This window comes from Pan paniscus, chromosome 23 (assembly GCF_029289425.2).
Source record: "Pan paniscus chromosome 23, NHGRI_mPanPan1-v2.0_pri, whole genome shotgun sequence".
Classification (NCBI taxonomy): domain Eukaryota; kingdom Metazoa; phylum Chordata; class Mammalia; order Primates; family Hominidae; genus Pan; species Pan paniscus.
Genome location: NC_085927.1, coordinates 26,974,913 through 26,994,391, shown reverse-complemented (window position 1 = coordinate 26,994,391; position 19,479 = coordinate 26,974,913). Strand labels below are relative to the sequence as shown.

The following is a 19,479-nucleotide window of genomic DNA, read 5'->3' as shown; positions in this document are numbered from 1 at the left end:
GAACATCTCAAAGTTGATTACTTTGACACTAAGTTTTACATAGGACACTAAGAACCACAAAAAGCTTAGGTTCTATTGTAAAATAGCAACCAAATTCCATTCTTCTTTTAAAAATCCAATTAGAAACATCTTTTTTAAAAAAACAAATTGCACAATAAGAGTAACAGATTTCAAATTAACACTAGTCTAAAAATCTTCAAAATAAATGGTTTTGTATAGCTGAGAATATGGTAGAAAGTGAAAGCATAATTTTCCAACAGTCATTTCTTACTACAGCGTGTTTAAAATTATTTTTATTATTTTCTTTAGACTTTTTCTCAAAATAATTATTCAAGGAAATATTTCTTAAGTGGCCCAATAAAACTGTAGAGCCAATAGTCAGTTACACCGTATTCAAGGACAAGGATAGTCAGCTATAGATAGGAACTGTCTAAACCATGAGAACTGATCTCTGATACTGAAGTACCCAGAAGTGGCTATATTATCGCTGACTTGAAACAGATCTTAGTCACCCTTGTAGCATTTAATTCAATGTTTGGTTCTTTGCCTCATTTCTTTCTTAGGTCACAATCTACAGTCTTTATAGAATTTGTCTACATTTCTTCTAATAGAATTAATTTGGTTGTAGTAACTTTTGAAAATAGATGTAAATGATGAAATCGGCCATGTGGTTTGTGCATTTTAATGGTGGAGAGGTCCTGGGAGAAGGAGGGGAGACAACTATCTGGACTGATAGATAAAAATGCAAAAGTGGTATAAATTTTGTGCAAGGAGGCTCACAGCATTTTTGGCACTCGGGTAAAACACAGTTCTCTGTTAAATCTTCAGTTTCTACCATCAAAGTTTCAGATCTGTACCATTTTACTGAGTTTTCCTATAATTTAACCCTGATATTGAAAAGGCTGGGATGTTAGTATGTATCAACTGCCTATATCTAAACAACACAAAATGTTAATAAGTTTTAATAAGTTATGAAATCTTCTACAACTGCAAAATAATCTTTCTGGTTTCCTGCTTAAAACAGAGTTTAAATTCTGCTTAACTATTGCAAGACAGTTTGCAGAAGTAAGTTCCCTTAATCTTCAAATTTATTTTTCTTGTTGGCAATATTATATACAGGCTTTAGTGAAATACCTAAATTTCCAATAATTATGCCCTTTAAGGGATCTAAAATAGCCAGATATTAAGAGTATTGGTATTAGAGTCCCTTGTTCACTACTCAAGACTTCAACTATAGGTAACAGATTTCATAAATGAATATTTTTAAAGTGATGCTGTTTTACTAGAGTATACAATGTTCATTCTTTATAAAGTTGTTTTCCAATAATATGCCTAATCTAAAAAACTGTCAATAATTACTGCACATTTTTGATGTGGCACCTGGACATCTGCTAAAGCTAATTTCCTAGGACATTAATCATTCATTTCAAATACAGAGTAAAATATCAGATTCTAGAATGATGACTAGCAGTAGCCTCTACATCTTGGGTTAATGTTTTTCAAAATGTTTAAGAATGTGTCCTGTGCTCAAACAGTATTTAATAAAGTTGGAGAGTGAGCTCTGACTACTTGGGAATGAGACATGATCTTAAAATGGTTTAATGTCCTACTTTGGAGATATGGATAAATAGTTTAAAAAGGTAAAAAGTTCATGGTTTCTATTCCCCCATATTTTAAAGTATTATTCATGAGTATACTTCAGTAAAGGGGTTTAAGGAATCAGGAAGATAGTCTAAATTGTGTTAATTCTGGTAACTAATTTCATATGATTGAGACATTCTCAATTATAAAAGAATGGAAGGCAGGGGATTCACATGAGAAATAAAAGGAAAGAAGGTGAAGTTTTTATGTTTTCCTTAAGTAGTTATACACTGGTTATTGGTATAAATGGGATAGTGCCTGAGCCTCATCTACAGACCAAGAAGAAAGCTGACCATGCTGCTACAAAAAATAAAAAATTTGGGGTGCAAAACAATGCATGACTATGGGACAGATCATGTAAATAAAGAATATATATTAATGATAGTTTCTATAATATAAATAGCCTTTAATAAAAAACTCTTTTTAATAACATTAATACTTCTATTTTCTGGAAAACATGCATGAAAAATGTATTCAGTTCAATTGCAAAAGAAGAAAAAAATCAACTTAAGGTGAATACTGTACAATTCTGGAATAAGAACTATTCCTGCTCATTTTTTTTCTATGATTTTTTTTTCTTTTTTTAACTTTGTGGGAGCCCAGAATTTCCCTGGGAAATAAGAATAAGATCCTTTAAATACTGTCCAGAAGAAAAAAAAAAATACCACCTTGTAACAGGTCTCATTTGTGACTGCTTCCAAAACTGCAGATAAGACCTCAAATCATCAAAAGGTTTGATTTATTAAAAAGAAAAAGTCTCTGGTGAAATCTCAAGAGTCCCTTCCACCCCAAGCATTTTTCTTCATTAAACAAGGAGTCAAAAACCCACTTCAAACTATAAATTGAACAGCAATGGAAAAATAAGAAGTTTTCATTCTTTTCCAATCAATGTAATTTAACATAAACTCCATAAACCTAATGCAATAACAGCCTTTGTTGTGTCCACATTTCAAAACAGAACATTTGCAAGACAAAAAAAAAGTCATTCTTTTTCCTTCTCCATCATTTCTATATATTTTGGGGATTTTTGTTTTGTTTTGCTTTTTTAAAAAAGATACAAACAATCTTCAAAGTTTACCTTTTTGGACTTAAGGCGTAACATGAAATTGTGCATTATTCTAAAGCTTAATTTTGAAATGAACTAGTTTAAGTGCTATCAAACCCTGTTTGCATTTACATTATTTAAATTATATAGTATTTTATTTCTGTTCTTGCTGTAAATTCTAATGCTGTTCATGGATTGTGCAATTCCTATGCAATCGGTCTTTGCCTGCTGACAGTTACTAACAGTGCAGTGTGGAATCCACAGAGTGAGCTTTCATTTTCTCAGTTATCTTTTCAATTCAATGCATACTGTTTAATTGTGTGGAAGATCCAATCCATTTTTGTTGTCCAGCCACCATGATGTGCATCATTCATTTGTTTCATGAAATACTCCAAAGCCTCTTGCTCAGTTTTATCTAAGACTAGGGTCTTTCGAATGTATGCAATGTCATCAAAAGATTGTAGTTCTGGCATTCCAGAGCCAAGCATCACTGAGAAAAGATTTATGAAGAGATTGGCATGCTGTCGAATAGCTAGATAAGCCTTGTAACACATCTCCTGAAACCTATAAGTAATAAGAACAGTTTGATCAGTATGGAGCAAATGATGTTAATACCTTCAGGTCTTTGCTCAAATGTCACACAATTAGAGAGGCTTTCGTAGACAAAGCTATAAAAAAATAGCATTCCTCTCTCACTTCTCTTACCAACATCTTTTGATTCCCTTTACCCCACTAGAATGTAAACTTCAAGAGAATAAGGACTTTTTAAAAACTGCACCTACAACAATGCCTGGCATGTCAGGAGTTTAATAAGTATTAAATGTATGAATTAGTCCATACTAAATCCTTTTATGCTTAAGCTAGAGTCAGGACTGTGTTGTAGACAAAGCAGAATTTTATAGAAGGTTGTAAAAAGTACTTTAAAGTCTGATATAGTCTAATGAGATACCAAAGGTGTAAAAAAGTTATGAATAAACAAAGTGATTATGATTGACTGACTTTCCTCAAATTGTATGACCAAAAAATGTCGTATTAAGCGCTACACATTATTTGTCAATATAGAGGTGGAGTCCAACTATTTAAAGCTCAGTAAATAAAAACATTTAAGGTGTTATGAAGTTTAAGGATTACTTTCTTTTTAGGCCTTAATTAGCTTAACAAATTAAACTGTATTCCCTTTCCATTTTCCTTCACAGCATCACACAAATAAATACAAAAAAAAAAAATTAAAATAGTTTTTCACTCAACAAACTAGGCATAGAAGGGACTTACCTCAAAATAATAAAAGTCATGTGACAAACCCATGGCCAATATCATACTGAATGGGGAAAAGCTGAAAGCACTCCCCCTGACAACTAGAACAAGACAAGGAAGCCCACATTGGCATCCAAATTGGAAAAGAGGAAGTCAAACTATTGCTGTTTACCAATGACATAATCATATACCTAGAAAACCCGAGAGTTCTCCAAAAAACTCTTAGATTTCAGCCGGGCGTGGTGGCTTTCTATAATCCCAGCACTTTGGGAGGCCGAGGCGGGAGGATCACCTGAGATCGGGAGTTCAAGACCAGCCTGGCCAACAAAGTGAAACCCCATCTCTACTAAAAAATACAAAAATTAGCTGAGCATGGTGGTGCATGCCTGTAATCCCAGCTACTTGGAAAGCTGAGGCAGGAGAATTGCTTAAACCCAGGAGGTGGATGTTGCAGTGAGCTGAGATCGCACCACTACACTCTAGCCTGGGGGACAGAGCAAGACTCTGTCTCTCTTAAAAAAAATAAAAGACTCCTAGATTTGATAAATGAATTCAGTAAAGTCTCAGGTTACAAAATCAGTGTACACAAATCAGCAGCATTGCTATACACCAACAACAACCAAGCTGAGAATCAAATTAAGAACACAAGCCCTTTTAGCTTCAAAAAAATACCTAGGAATATACTTAACCAAGGGGGTGAAAGATCTATTCAAGGAAAACTACAAAACACTGCCACCATCATTTTTCACAAAATTAGAAAAAAAAATCCTAAAATTCATATAAAACCCACCAAAAAGCGTCTGAATACCCAAAGCAAGACTAAGCCAAAAGAACAAATCTGGAGGCATCACATTACTGGACTTCAAATTATACCAGAAAACTATAATTACCAAAACAGCAGATACACACAAAAGCAGACACACAGACCAAAGGAACAGAATGGAGAACCCAGAAATAAAGCCAAAAACTTACAAGGAACTGATCTTAGACATATAAAAACATAAATTGGAGAAAGGACATCCTGTTTAATAAATGGTGGTGGGAAAACTAGCTAGCCACATGTAAAAAGAATGAAACTGGATCCCTGTCTCTCACCTTACACAAAAATCAACTCAAGATGGATTGAAGACTTAAATCTAAGACCTGAAACCATAAAAATTCTAGAAGATAACTTAGGAAAAACTCTTTTAGACACTGGCCTAGGCAAATAATAAATGACTAAGACCCCAAAAGCAAATGCAACAAAAACAAACAAAATAAATGGGACCTAATTAAACTAAAAAGCCTCTGCATAACAAAAGAAAGAATCATCAAAGTTAACAGACAACCCATAGAATGGGATAAAATATTCCCAAACTATGCATCCGACAAAGGACTAATATCTAGAATCTATAAGGAACTCAAATCAGCAAGAAACAAATAATCCCATCAAAAAGTGGGTCAAAGCGGGATGCAGTGGCTCAAGCCTGTAATCCCAGCACTTAGGGAGGCTGAGGCGGGTGGATCACCTGAGGTCAGGAATTCAAGACCAGCCTGACCAACATGGTGAAACCCCATCTTTACTAAAAATTCAAAAATTAGCCGTGCATGGTGGCATGTGCCTGTAGTCCCAGCTACTTGGGAGGCTGAGGCAGGAGAATCGCTTTGAACCCAGGAGGTGGAGGTTGCGGTGAGCTGAGATCATGCCATTGTACTCCAGCCTGGGCAACAAGAGTGAGACTCCATCTCAAAAAAAAAAAAAAAAAAAAAAAAAAAAAAAAAAAAAAAAGTGGGCTAAGGACATGAATAGACAATTCTCAAAAGAAGATGTATAAATGGTCAACAAACATGAAAAAAATGCTCAACATCATTAATCATCAGGGAAATGCAAATTAAAACCACAATGAGATACCACCCTACTCCTGCAAGAATGGCCATAATTAAAAAGTCAAAAAACACAGGATGTGGTGAAACAAGAACGCTTATAGACTCCTGGTGGGAATGTAAATTAGTACAGCCTCTATGGAAAACAGTATGGAGATTTCTTAAAGAACTAAAAGTAGATCTACCATTTGGTCCAGGAATCCCCTCTACCCAGAGGAAAAGAAGTCATTATATCAAAAAGGCATCTGCATGCATATCGTATGTTTACTGCAGCACAATTCACAATTGCAAAGATATGAAACCAATGTAAGTACCCACTGACCAATGAGTGGATAAAGAAAGTGTACATATACACCACAGAATACTACTCCACCACAGAAAAGAATGAAATAATGTCTTTTGCAGCAACTGGGATGGAGCTGGAGGCCAGGAATGGAAAACCCGAAAATACAGTATGTTCTCACTTGTAAGTGGGAGCTAAGCTATAGGTACACAAAGGCATACAGAGTGATATAATGGACTATGGAGACTCAGAAGGGAGAGGGTGGGAAGAACAGTGAGGGATAAAAAAGTATATATTGGGGGCAAAGCACACTACTTGGGTTACAGGTGCACTAAAATCTCAGACTTTACCACTATTTAATTCATCCATGTAATCAAAAACCACGTGTACCCCAAAAGCTATTGAAATAAAATAAAATAAAAAACAAACAAAAAATAGTTTTTGCTAAAGTGGTAAAAGAACTTCTTTTATTTTATTTTATTTATTTTGATACAGGGTCTCACTCTGTTGCCCAGGTTGGAGTACAGTGGCGTGATCATGGCTCACTGCAACCTCAACCTCCTGGGCTCAAGTGATTCTCCCATCTCAGCCTCCTGAGTAGCTGGGACTACAGTGCATGCCACCACGCCTGGCTACTTTTTAAATTTTTTTGTAGACATGAGTTCTCACTATGTTACCCTGGCTGGTTTCAATTCCTGAGCTCAAGTGATCCTCCAGCCTCGGCCTCCCAAAGAGTTAGGATTACAGGCATGAACCACCACACCCAGCCAACATTTATTATTTTGAAATTGCTTGAAAAATATTGATTGTTTCTAATAGAGCAGCCAGAACTCTTTATTTTGTGTTTTTAGTTTCTCGAGCTCACCTCTCAAATTCTCTTGTCTTTGTGCATTCTTGGGCTCCTTTACTAATCACTATTAAGAAATCCTGTGTCAAAACAAATGGCACACGTTCTCGTTTATAACCAAATTTTTTCTTCTTCTGATCCAAAAAGTGTCCAAAATCTATATGAAACAGCTTTCAAAAATAAGAAATTATGTTATAGTTTGATATATGCAGATACAAAATGTCTTGAATAAATTAAGAACACCAAAACATTTTAAACAGAGAAAACCATTACTTGTCCATCGTCTTTCACCATGATGTTACTATTGTGACGATCTCCAATTCCCGAAATGAAGGTAGCTACACAATATCCAGCACATGAACGTGTAAACAGGTCAATGGCTGCATCATATCTACAAAGAAGAAACACCCCATGAGTAGTATGGAAATATAGAGTGATTCAGGCCAACTTGAGAAAAGAAAACAGGGTGCAAGTTTCCATTTAAACAATGAAAACAATCACTGACAAGGAATAAGGAAATTATGTCCAAAGATTTTGAGATTGTGAAGTTTTCATGGGTTTCTAAGGAAATTTCCAGATGTTCCCTGACCAAAGCATAATTCTTCATAGTGAAAAAATACTTAGCATGTCATTAAAATTATTTTTTTCTAATCATTTTAACAATGAATTATAAATAAAATTTTGAATGTGCAATATTCATTTTTTAAAAAGAATAAGCAATAACAACACATTTTAGATAATACATAAAATGAATGTTTAAGATTTTACCAAATTAAAAGTAATTATAATCATTTAAATCCATTAACATCAAATATTTCAAAGGTTGAGCATATTTTTTTCCATAGAAAGTACAATTGTTTTCTCTGGTCTAACTCAGAGGAATACACAAACACCGACAGACTCATCTAACAAAAACTTAGATTAACATAGGAAGAAGGAATAATACAACTCACATTTCTCTTTTGTTCTTGTCTTTGAGCCACTGATGTAGTGTGTGGCTGTTGAACTGCAGTGCACCTTCCAAGCCGCCTTTGCACTGAATTTGCATAATAGTGTGAGAATTTCACACCACCTCAAGTCCCACACAGTCACCGATTGACAGACAACCATAAGGTAACATTCTGAAAGAGGAGCAACACGTTTACAATTAAATGATGGAATTTTAAAATAGCAAATATTTTAATAGGCTAAAACATGAGTATTTTATTAGTAAATTTGTCATGCATGACCTTTACTGCCTTTCCCCAATTTTAATTTTCTTTTTTATGGTGGGATAAACATACTCCTGGAATAATCCTCAAAATTACCTATCATCATTTATTATAACCTTCAACTGAAAAAGCGCTATATTTTTATCAGAAAAGAATTAAGAAAATTATTGTGGCAATTAAAATTTTACAAACATTTATGATTTTAAAAATATGCATGAATTTAAAGATGTTTAATTGACATCGAAATAAAACTGTAGGGCAGGAGTTCTCAATTTTGGTCCCAGGACTCCTTTACACTTGTAGAAATTACTGAGGACTCCAAAGAGCTTTTAGTTATGTGAATTACATCTACTGATATTAGAAATTGAAATAGGGAGAATAAAAATTTTAAATATTTATTAATTCATTTAAAAGCAACAAACTATGACATGTTAATATAAATAACATATTTCATGAAACAAAAAATGCATTTAAAAAATTTAGTGAGAAGAGTGAAATTCTTTCACATTTAAAAAATTTTTTAAATGTCTGGTTCATAGTACCCAGCTGGATTCTCATATATGCTTTTGTATGCAATCTAATGCAATGTTTTAATTAAAGTATAAAAAGAAAATCTGGCCTCACAAAGATAGGTAGGTAGAAAAAGAAGGAGTATTATAATAGACTTTTGGGATAATTGTGATATTTTTCTTTGGTACTACTCTAAAACCTGACAAGATAAGTTTCTTAAGTTGCAAAATGTAATCTAAAACTGTATCAATAAACTTTTCATACTCAGTTACATTAAAATCAATTTGTCTTTCTTGCCTTTTAATGGATCTCTTACCCATACATGATTTTATAGTATCCTGCATGGTCATTTGTAGATGTTCCAAATGTTGGTACTTTTCATTATACCATACTAAAAAGCCACAATTGTTAATATTACCAAGAATCTCATCAGAAAGATGTTAAGTTTAGGGACTCTATTAGGTTCAGTGGCAGATACTGAAAATTAGAATTTTCAAAATTCTAATTTTGAATTTCTAATGAAATTTTTGTTGCAAGCTTGAATTTTATCATTGGCAACAAATACTGTCACAGTTGTTTTCTTCAAAGAGACAGGCACATATTGTTCATTTTCAAGAAAATGTCTGCCAAATATCCATGTCTGAATAACCATAGCTTGCCTACTAGTTATTTAAGTAAAAATCGTGATCCACAAAAACAGCAGCTAGTTCAGCTCACAACTCAAATAATCCCACAAATGTTTCCCTTTGATACAACCATAATACTTGGTATGTGGCACAAATGCTTTTTAGGGTACCTCTCATTTATTCATATAGAAAATTAAATAGGACACGTAGTCAAGGGTGCAGATGTGAGGATTTAAAGAGACAATGAAAAAAAGCACCTAACATTCAGATTGACACATAAGTACCCAAAGTTTGGTTTTCCTTGCTCTGTTCTCATAAGCTACTCTCCATTCTTTCCACCTTTCCTTTACTTCTTAAATTCCTAATACAGTCTATACTTATTTTCATTTTCTTACTTAATTCCTTGTAGCCTAGCTTCTACACCTACTACTCTAGTGAGTAAACTCTTAAAACTAACGATGAGTCACTAAATCCAAGTGCTTTTTCACAGGCCTTATTCTTTTAACTCCCTTGAAGCCCTTGGCCCTACAAATTGTCAATCACTTCCTCTAGTACTCCTACTTTTTTTGATGACTTCTCTTACACAATCTTTTCTTCTACCTGCCCTCGTAAATAGGGAAATATCTTAAGGTTGTACTCCTGCTCATTCTTTCTTATTTTATGTTTTTATCACTGTTGAACATGCTCACAGTTTACAGAATTCAATTGTCTTCTAAGTCTTGTTATTAAAAAAAAGAAGGAGGGTTAAAATAAACCCGATTCTGAATTATAGTTTTGCCAAGCATAAATAAAAATGCTGTTATGATTTTAACTTAATTTTAATCTAAAGTTAAATTTGAAATAAAATTTTTACTTACATTTACTTAACTTAAAAAATATTCAGAAAATACAAGACTAAAAAACCATTAATATTTCTAATCATCTTAACTTCAGATGCTTTTTTGCAAAGTCATTAATTTATAATTAAACAATGTAATTAACCAGCATTACACAGTTATCTCCTTTACTCTTTCTTAGCTCTACAATCTTTTTTACAGTCTATACCTTTGGGAGACATGGTAGTAGTGGCATGTGGATCTCTCATGACACAGGAAATTATACCAAAAAATGAAATTTGATTCATATAACATTAACCATCTTTGGAAAGCAGCAGGGGTTAAGCAATGTATCAGGAGTTACAAATTTGAAGTTGATAACAATTTTGTGCCTTAGCAGGTCACCTGAAATGTCCACTTTCTTCTTTGCAATAAAAGGGTACAACTATTTGTCACTGACACATTTTTGTATACTAGCTACACTTAAAATGTATAAGAGGCATACACATAAGCCCTTGTCTGGTGTTACCTGCAATTCCTACTAAATGTACCCTGTTGTTACAGCTAGACTTGACTCTATGTCCACTTATAGGCCAAAATACTTTGGATAGAGTGGGCTTTGCCTGAATGACTATGGATTTGCAAAAAGACAAGTCAGGTAAGGAAGAACATTTTAGAAGCAACAATGACTAGGAGAAGATGAAGCATGACAGAAAACTTGGTGATAATACTGATATTGTGGAAAGTTGGGTAGAAATCAACAGACTGGTAAAAACTCTAAGATTAGCTGGTTGCATAATTTTGCTGCAAAACTGATTCCAATATTTGAGGATTTATATAGTTTTAGAATTAGAAAATTCCCATTATGAAACTTTCTTTTAAACTCTTAACTTCTGAATGAAAACAGGGGTCTTTTGTGTCTCCTTTGTCTTGTTCCTAATGGTGACACTCCAGAGGCAGTAGCAGAGTGTTTATTACCTTATTAGCTCTTTTTACTTAGCTGAATATAATTTAGCTATTCTAAGTCAAGTAAGAAGAGGATATGTCAAAGTACTATAGTGTAATCAACTATTGATAATTACTGCATACATTTCTTTTTAGACATATGCCTCTATATGCTTCTATAATTATTAATAGTTCACTTTTTCAGGATAACTTTCAACATACAGGTTTCCTTACTGGTTACCTACCGAAGATCAAGACCTTGATTTTGCAAGATATTTTCCATAATACGAATAATTTGAAGTGTTAGCATATCTTGCTGAAATTCAAATAATATGTATCACCATTTAATGCCACAGATGCAAATTTGGGGATCATGCCATCACATGGTTTTCAAATGAAAAACAAATACAGCTATATTTACTCTTCAAAAGAAACTACAGGAAAGCAATATTCTGATTTCTTTTCAAAAAATTTATAAATGAGTGTATATGTCCACTCAAAGCCTTTACATAGCTTTATTAATTTATTTATAATTTTTTGAGATGGGGTCTTGCTGAGTTGCCCAGGCTGGTCTAAAACTCCTGGGCTCAAGTAATCCTCCAGAGCAGCTGGGATCACAAGCATGCACCACTACAAATGGCTCTTAATATTCTGATTCGTAAATCCACTTTTAAAGTCTTTGCATAAACATATTTGAATAACAATGTAGGATGAGTGAGCATGCATCTCACAAAAATTTTTAATTAAAGCATTTATAGTAATTATTTTTCTGAATCCTTAAATTTGAACATATGTTTATATTAAAATATTGGGATCAACAGAATTCACTGCTGAAATGTCATTTCCTATAGAAAACCCATCCATGATCCTCCTTCACTCCCCCCATAGCCTCATCCTCCATATAAGTACCTTCTTTTATATGGTTCCTGAGCAGACTACACTTTTCCTTTGCACCATGCCTGTAATTTTATTTTTGTAATTATTCATTTAATGTCCCTCTTTTCTCTGTTAGGCTGTAAGCTCCAAGAGGGCAGGGATTCTATTTTTTTCACTGCTAAAACCCCAGGGCCTAGCACATAGAATATTTACGGAATGAATGGATACTCACACAGCTAAGCAAATGATAATTAGAAACTGATTTAAAAAAAAACAAAACAACAACAAAAAATACTTCTCTACACAGGTCCACGGGAGCAGGGTTAGAGGCAGGGAACAGGAAAAAGAAAAAACAAAAAACTGATTTCAGGACTTCTGATCTAAACCTAGTACTTCTTTTCTTTTCATTGATTATACATGCATATTTCAAAGGTCAAGACATCTGATAAATATTACATATTTTATCACATGTGTATATTCCTTAAATGGCTTTCAATAGTTTTCATGGTTCATAAATATCCTGTGTATAAAAAGATAGCTAAATTCATGCATCATAAGCTCATTAACATTCTTCCTTACCATCCCCATTTTTAAAGATGATCTCATTGTTCTGAAACAGTAACTCTGACATGATGTCTGGGTTCTCCCAATTCAACCACAGTGGCCTTTTTGCAGAGGACATAATTCGACACTCTTCAAGCCTTTAAAATAGTTAAAAACTTTACTAGGTACCTTTGCTTTATTATTCTTTTACCCTCAAATTTATTTTAAAATATAAATACAATATAGCTTTTTGAAGTGTTACAAAGATTTAAAACTTTCTCCTCAATTTTTATTTAGGAATCCATTTCTAAAGAGTATTAAAAAAAACCAAAAGTTTTAAAAGTTATATAATTGCATATGAATTTCCAACAAATATATAGAGATATATCATTAGTGTTACAGATATTACATTTCCATTTCTTACGCTATGGTAACAGAAATTCTGGCCATAGAAGGTTTTAAACTGTATTATTTTAGTAAAAACTCATTCTGAATAAAGGCAGTACCGAACTTAAGACGATTTACTACTCTTATTTTCAGGGTAGGAGAAAGAGAGAGAAGACAGATTATTGAACATTCTAATTATAACAGACATTTTGACTTTTCTCAAGATTTTATCCAGAAAAGGTATTTATTTAAATATATCAATGAAACCCCCAAGAAAGTACCTGAGGTTTCCTAGTTGATGAGCAGGGTTTAGAGGAGACAGAAAGCCCTGTAGAGCATCCATGAAATCTGGTCGCCTCATTTGCTCAACTAAAAACTTCATCTGTACCTGGTTTAAAAAAAGGATAGTCACAGTAAGAAACTGACTTAATAAAAGATAAAACTAACTGCTAATCTCTTTCACACATGAGAACCTCAGTACTGTACAGTCTCTGAATCTACATCCTAGAGTGGCTGCTTTCTAACTAAGAGGGTTTCTACAACACAGAGCAGCAACACTCAGAGACAGAAGCAAGACTGGCAGCACTGTGTACCCCTTCCTGTAAGAAGATGAAATCTGCTTGGTGATAGTGGCAATGCTTTTGGCTGTAGAGCAGGGCTAGTCAACCGGCAGGTCAGCTGCCAGTTTTTGTAAATCGAGTTGTATTAGAATATAGCTACACCCATTCATTACATACTGGCTGCTTTTACGAGAATAGCAGAGTTGAATAGTTAAGACAGAGACAACATGGGCCTGCAAAGTCTAAAACAGTTACTATCTGGCCCTTTAAGAAAATTTGCTGATCTGTGTTCTAGAGGAAAAACTAAGGAGACCATGTTATATTAGCTTAATAACCTTACTTTTAGGCTTTTAAGAAAACACAGCATTCATACTCTCTTTGTTGGGTGAAAGTGGTCTAGTGAGGCTAAAAGAAATTGTTGGGAAAAGGACTTGTAAAAACATTTGTTACATGGAGTCTCATACTATATTCAGGTTTTAGTATGTGGCTACAAAACAATATCCCTTTTTAATCAATTCAAATCAGAGCCCAGACTGCTGAGTTATCACGCAATAGCTGGGATTTTATTTTAGGAAACTTTCACCTATTGAAAATATAAAATGTGAATGGGGGAAAAAGTGGTTAGGAGCTAGGAATTAATAATAAATTAATTTTCATGCTGGAATTTAAATAATAAAGTTTTTTTTCTTCTTGTTATATACAAATGAATAGTTAGAAAATCTAGTCATCACTGACTAGATAGCTCTTGTTCATGTAAAGGCATTTCTATCACTGACAACTCTAATGTTAGCACAATGCTTCATGTATTTTATCACTCATCGTTACAACAAAACACAAAGCCACTCAAAGTAACTGCTCTTGTTTCTATGACTGCATTCTTAGTTCCCTATCAAAATCTCATTTAAGCCAATAATGATCTGAGTAATGAATTTCATGTTCCTAATTAATCCACTGTATCATAGCCAATTTGTGATATAAAAACTCCAGCTTAGAAGAAATGCCTATACAGATGGTCTCCAACTTACAATGGTTTTGACTTACTATTTTTCAACTTTGTGATGGTGTGAAAGCAACATGCATTCAGAAATTGTACGTCAAATTTTGAACTTTTATCTCTTCCTACATGCATTCAGTAGAAACTATGCGTCAAATTTTAAACTTTTATCTCTTCCTGGGCTAGTGATATGCAACACAGTATTTTCTTGAGATGCTGGGTAGCAGCAGCGAGCTGCAGCTCCCAGTCAGCCATGCAGTCACGAGGGCAAATGACCAATACTCTACAGCGTACTGTGTGGCCAGCATTTTTTGGATACTGTGTTTTGTGTTTTCGCATCCCATCACATCTACAAAATGCCGATTTTTGCCTGTAAGGTATTTTCAACTTATGATGTGTTTATCAGGATATAACCCTGTTATAAGTTGAGGAACATCTGTATTTACAAATGTATCTAAAATTTAGTTTCTTTTTTCTCAGCTCAGTTACAATATACAAATACAATAAATTTTGTTCTTCCAGGGCAATCTAGTCCCTTCTTGCTCATAAATTCCAGTATTAGAAAGAGTACAATTATTTTCTAACATCCTATATTTGAATTTATATATCACACTTCAATAAAATCAACTCACACTGTATGACATTTACATTAATACAATAACTTTCTTTTAATTTTTTTTTCCTTCAAGTACTAGTAATGAAGATGCTCGAAAAATTCATTCAGTACTGCTAACTTACATTCTCTGTCCTTTGGGGACTCACTAATATACGATTTTTTTTTTTTCCTTTTACTGGAGGTGAGGAATGAGCTTCCTTTTAAGGGTAAGAGGTGGTGAATTTAGGATGTGGTGGATTGGATTGAATAAAGAATAGGGTGTAGGAAAAGGTCATAAAAAAGTTTACACTGGGCTAGGCACAGTGGCTCATGCCTGTAATTCCAGCACTTTGGGAGACCGAGGTGGGCAGACTGCTTGAGCCCAGGAATTGGAGACCAGCCTGGGCAACAAAGCGAAACACTGTCTCTACTAAAAATACAAAAATTAGCTGGGAGTGGTGGCATGCTCCTATAGTCCTAGCTACTCAGGAGGCTGAGGTGGGAGGATGGCTTGAACCCAGGAGGTCAAGGCTGCAGTGAGCCGAAATTGCACCACTGCTTTCCAGGCCGGGCAAAAGAGCCAGACTCTGTCTCAAAAAAAAAAAAAGTTTACATTGTATTTCCTACTCTTAGTTATACTAAGCTAGACAGCAGATGACTAGAGGGTGTGATATATTTACTGAGTGACTAGAAATCCATTTTAAACTTGGAAATGTAAAAACTAACTGCTTTCCACTCATTTTCAGGGTCATTACTGAGAGATAATAAATGACAGAATAAGGAAATAATCACTGTAAATACTTAGGGACCTGAATAAGAGAAAGGAAGGGAAAGTAAAGGGATCTAACATTTATTGGGCACCTTCTGTGTTCCAAGGATTGTGATAGGTTCTTTGCATATCTCATGTAATTTAATTCTCACAATGGCCTTACGAAGCAGGTATTATTCCCATTTTACAGACAAAGAAAATGAGTCTTGAGAGCCTGCATAACGCGTCTAACACTACACAGCTGAGAGGCAGTGGAACTTGGTTCCAAATCCTAATCTGCTTGATTCCAAGGACCATGATCTGTATATACACTGGGCTTCTAAACAACTCTGCCACACTGCAGTGAAAAGAGTCTCAAACACAAACTAGAGTCACACACCTTTTGTGTTTCATCCTTCTTCTCCTGTTTGACAATGTCAGTTAAGTTAATGAGCTTTTCCATTGCCTCGACTTGCCTATTCAGGTGCTTCAAATACATCCCACATGCACGACAATAGGACTCCAAAAGCAGGCCAAACCTCTGGCTAAGTGTTTTATTGTGCATCTCAGATTTAAAAGAATCATGCAAAATTAGAAATATATATATATAGTCTTAAATCAGTATACAAATAATCTTTGCTAAACAATTTAAACACTCATTTCTGAAATCCAATAAATGTTACAATCATACTAATAATAACATTATTCAAAACCTGTAATTTAGAAGCAAAACCACCATGAGTTTCAGGTAGTTCCTGAATATGTGATTAAATAAACATCTAGTTTTTAGGTTTATTTCAACTAGTTTTCATTGACTAATCTCAGTACAAGATATAAAAGCATGAAAAAAGGAAATTGAGCACAAAAATAATCAAATGAAGAGGGAGGGAACAAAGCGCTCAGTGAATGCTGTTTGACTCTTCTGACACACGTCTATGCTTCTTGTTTTCAACTTAACTTCTGGGTTCCATTTTTAAATTTTAACACTTAAAATATCATATTAGATATAAATCTGTTTCTAAATTTATGAAAAGTTATATGGTTTATGACCTGTAACTTTTGAGTACTGCATATATCACATTCTACAAAACATTTTTTATTCTTAATTAGCTTGTTTTTCAGTAAGAACCACGGGAGTTTGACATTATTGTTCTGAATCTCAAGGTAAAACTTTTTTTTCTTTTTTGGGGGATATTTTAATCCATACACACAGTGAAACCTACAGCAATATTCATCTGGACCTAGAAAATTTTACTTAAGTAGAACAAAAATCTTTAAAAATATTTAAGCTCTCATTCATGACTAAAATTTAGTTTTGAATTTATTACTTTTTAAATTTCAAAGAGCAAAAGTTGAGAAGCTCATCACCGGTACAAAATACTTTTAGTATGGAAAACTCTTCCAGCCAAACATAAACAAAAGTATATAAGTAATACATATTTATAAATCTATTAAGAAAGCAAGTAATACGTACCTTAAGAATTTAATGGGAAAATAATTACACTTACTTTAAATGCCAAAAGAAAAAGTGCCCAGTCCTTTGATTAGTCAATGCTTTCTTCAGTAAAAATCTCACAAGCAAGTTATCCAAATATTGTTCATATTTTAGGACCTAGGTGATTCAAAAAAAACAAATCAGGTTCAGTTTCTGCATGGCCGATCTAAAGAAAATTTTTTCAGAAAGAAAGTGGATATTACTGGTAATAATTTTTTTTTAAGCATAAAACTAGTTAGTGCAGTAGGTTTTTTAAAAGGAAGTTGTATGGATCTAGAATAAATTATTATTGTAATTAAACATTATTTGCTATTTTACATTATTTTACCTGTACTAGCTGAATTAAATACTGAGAAAGTTTGTCATCTGTTAAATATTTTTCCAAGCACCGAACAGCAAAACCTCGAACCATAGGATCTGGGTAATTACAGTCCAGAAGTTCCATAGCCTGTTCAGGTTTGATTGGAGGCCAATCTTTTACCAAGCAATACATCTGTGTATGAGAAAGACAATAAATCATATTTAAAGGGGAAAGATAGTTGTGAATGAGCCATCTAAAACACTGCCTTAACTTCTGATTTTAAAATTAGTTTAGATAAATAATCTCCTTAGAATTTACAGTTCTAATTAGTTTTATCTATGGAAATAATGTTAAGGGAGTTTTTTCTACACTATATTACTATTATTAGTCTATTTCATTTATTTATGTGGACTTTCTGAGAGAAAACAATTTAAGTGACATACCAATTTGTACAACAGTTATCTAGTAATCTCAAACATACATTTACCTGGGCTACTTCATCTCTAGAATTCCATTTAACAGACAGAATATAGCTCATATTTTTCACCTACTTATGCAACATGAATGAATCATAGAGTCACCACCTCTACTGTGGTTACTGGACAAAATTTATGTCTTAATGGACTTTCTGCAGAAATGCACTGCAACTGGTTTATTTAAATATACCCGTATCACCAACAGCAGGGTAATTTCTTCATAAATGAAAATAAGGCATCATACTATTTGAAGAAACGTAAGAAAAAAGAAAAATGAAAGGGAACCCCTAAAAATTATAATATCTAGAGCAACTAAATCACATCTAAATTGACCTAAAACTACTAGAATATTTTAAACAATCCTAAAGAAAGTCATATCAGGAATTCAGAGTAAGAAAAAGCATTTAATGTGCCAACTACCAATGTAGTATGATTTTCTACAAATATCAATTTACAGCCATTGTTTTTAAAAAGGCAATGTTTATAGTTTAAAAATCATGTAAATTCTGCTTCATTTATTCTAATAGGTATGGTAAAAACATGCTGAGATCAGCCAAAGTCAGTTATTTTTTCTGTAATAAAGAAAAAGAAACAGAGAATCTCCATTTTAGCACTTACCTGTGGTCCATAGAAAATCTTTCTCCTGCTCAGTGATTTCAGAGAGAGGATCTCGTGTAGAAATTGCTTTGAGCTGTTCTTTGTCATTTTCCCTTAATTCATTGTCTCTAGCTAGTCTGTTACTCTGTAAAATAAAATAATATCTTATATAGCTTTCTTTGTCATATTTTTCCCCTCTGGATTCACAGATGATTTACAAAAAAAGCAAATACATTTTCAATAAACTTTACATTGCTAATTAACTGTTGTAAAATAATTTATTCTCACTGCAAGACTTTATTTTCAGAGACAGGAAAGAACCAATCTAAGACATAATATTTGTGGAACAAATCCAGTAATTTATTTGGTTAATATTACACCAATCACAGAATAGTAACTGCTGAAGTTAGCCAACAACAAGACCAGATTAGGATACTGGAGGATGGTAGTGAACAATTTACTTTTCCTCCTGATGAGGATCTTGTTAACTTACCTGTGAATGTTTTTGATATAGAGAATAAGAAACACTAAAATGATAAAAATTTAAACTCTTTCATGTTCTTTGCCTGAACAGATCCTTATGATCACTGCAAGGCTTTCAAATTTAAAAAGTAAAAACCAGTAAGAAAAAAAGAATGAAGAAACACCCCCATTAAAACACTGTATCCTGAATATTAGAAAACAAAAAATAATATTTTTTTGTATAATTCCAAGCAATGTATATTCCCTGCAAATATAGATATATTAACTGTGTAATGAATAATGAGTACATATTAACGTATTATGCAAAACAAATATAAACCCCTTAGGATGGGTTACGTATATTTTTAAATGGCTAAAAATGAAAGCAGACATCCATGCCACTTG

The 19,479-nt window shown here is 33.5% G+C and overlaps 1 protein-coding gene across 1 annotated transcript; it reads right to left on the bottom strand.

The window, feature by feature from the left end:
• Window positions 1-1,066: 1,066 nt before the first annotated feature.
• Window positions 1,067-18,077, bottom strand: LOC117977516 (phosphatidylinositol 4,5-bisphosphate 3-kinase catalytic subunit alpha isoform-like). The gene is given in 11 exon segments (XM_034949323.3): window positions 1,067-3,250; window positions 6,952-7,103; window positions 7,207-7,324; window positions 7,887-8,054; window positions 11,286-11,352; window positions 12,484-12,617; window positions 13,128-13,234; window positions 16,144-16,317; window positions 17,254-17,355; window positions 17,567-17,731; window positions 18,027-18,077. Coding segments are annotated over 11 exon segments (1,509 nt in total). The 3' UTR covers window positions 1,067-2,979.
• Between the last annotated feature and the right edge of the window lie 1,402 nt (window positions 18,078-19,479).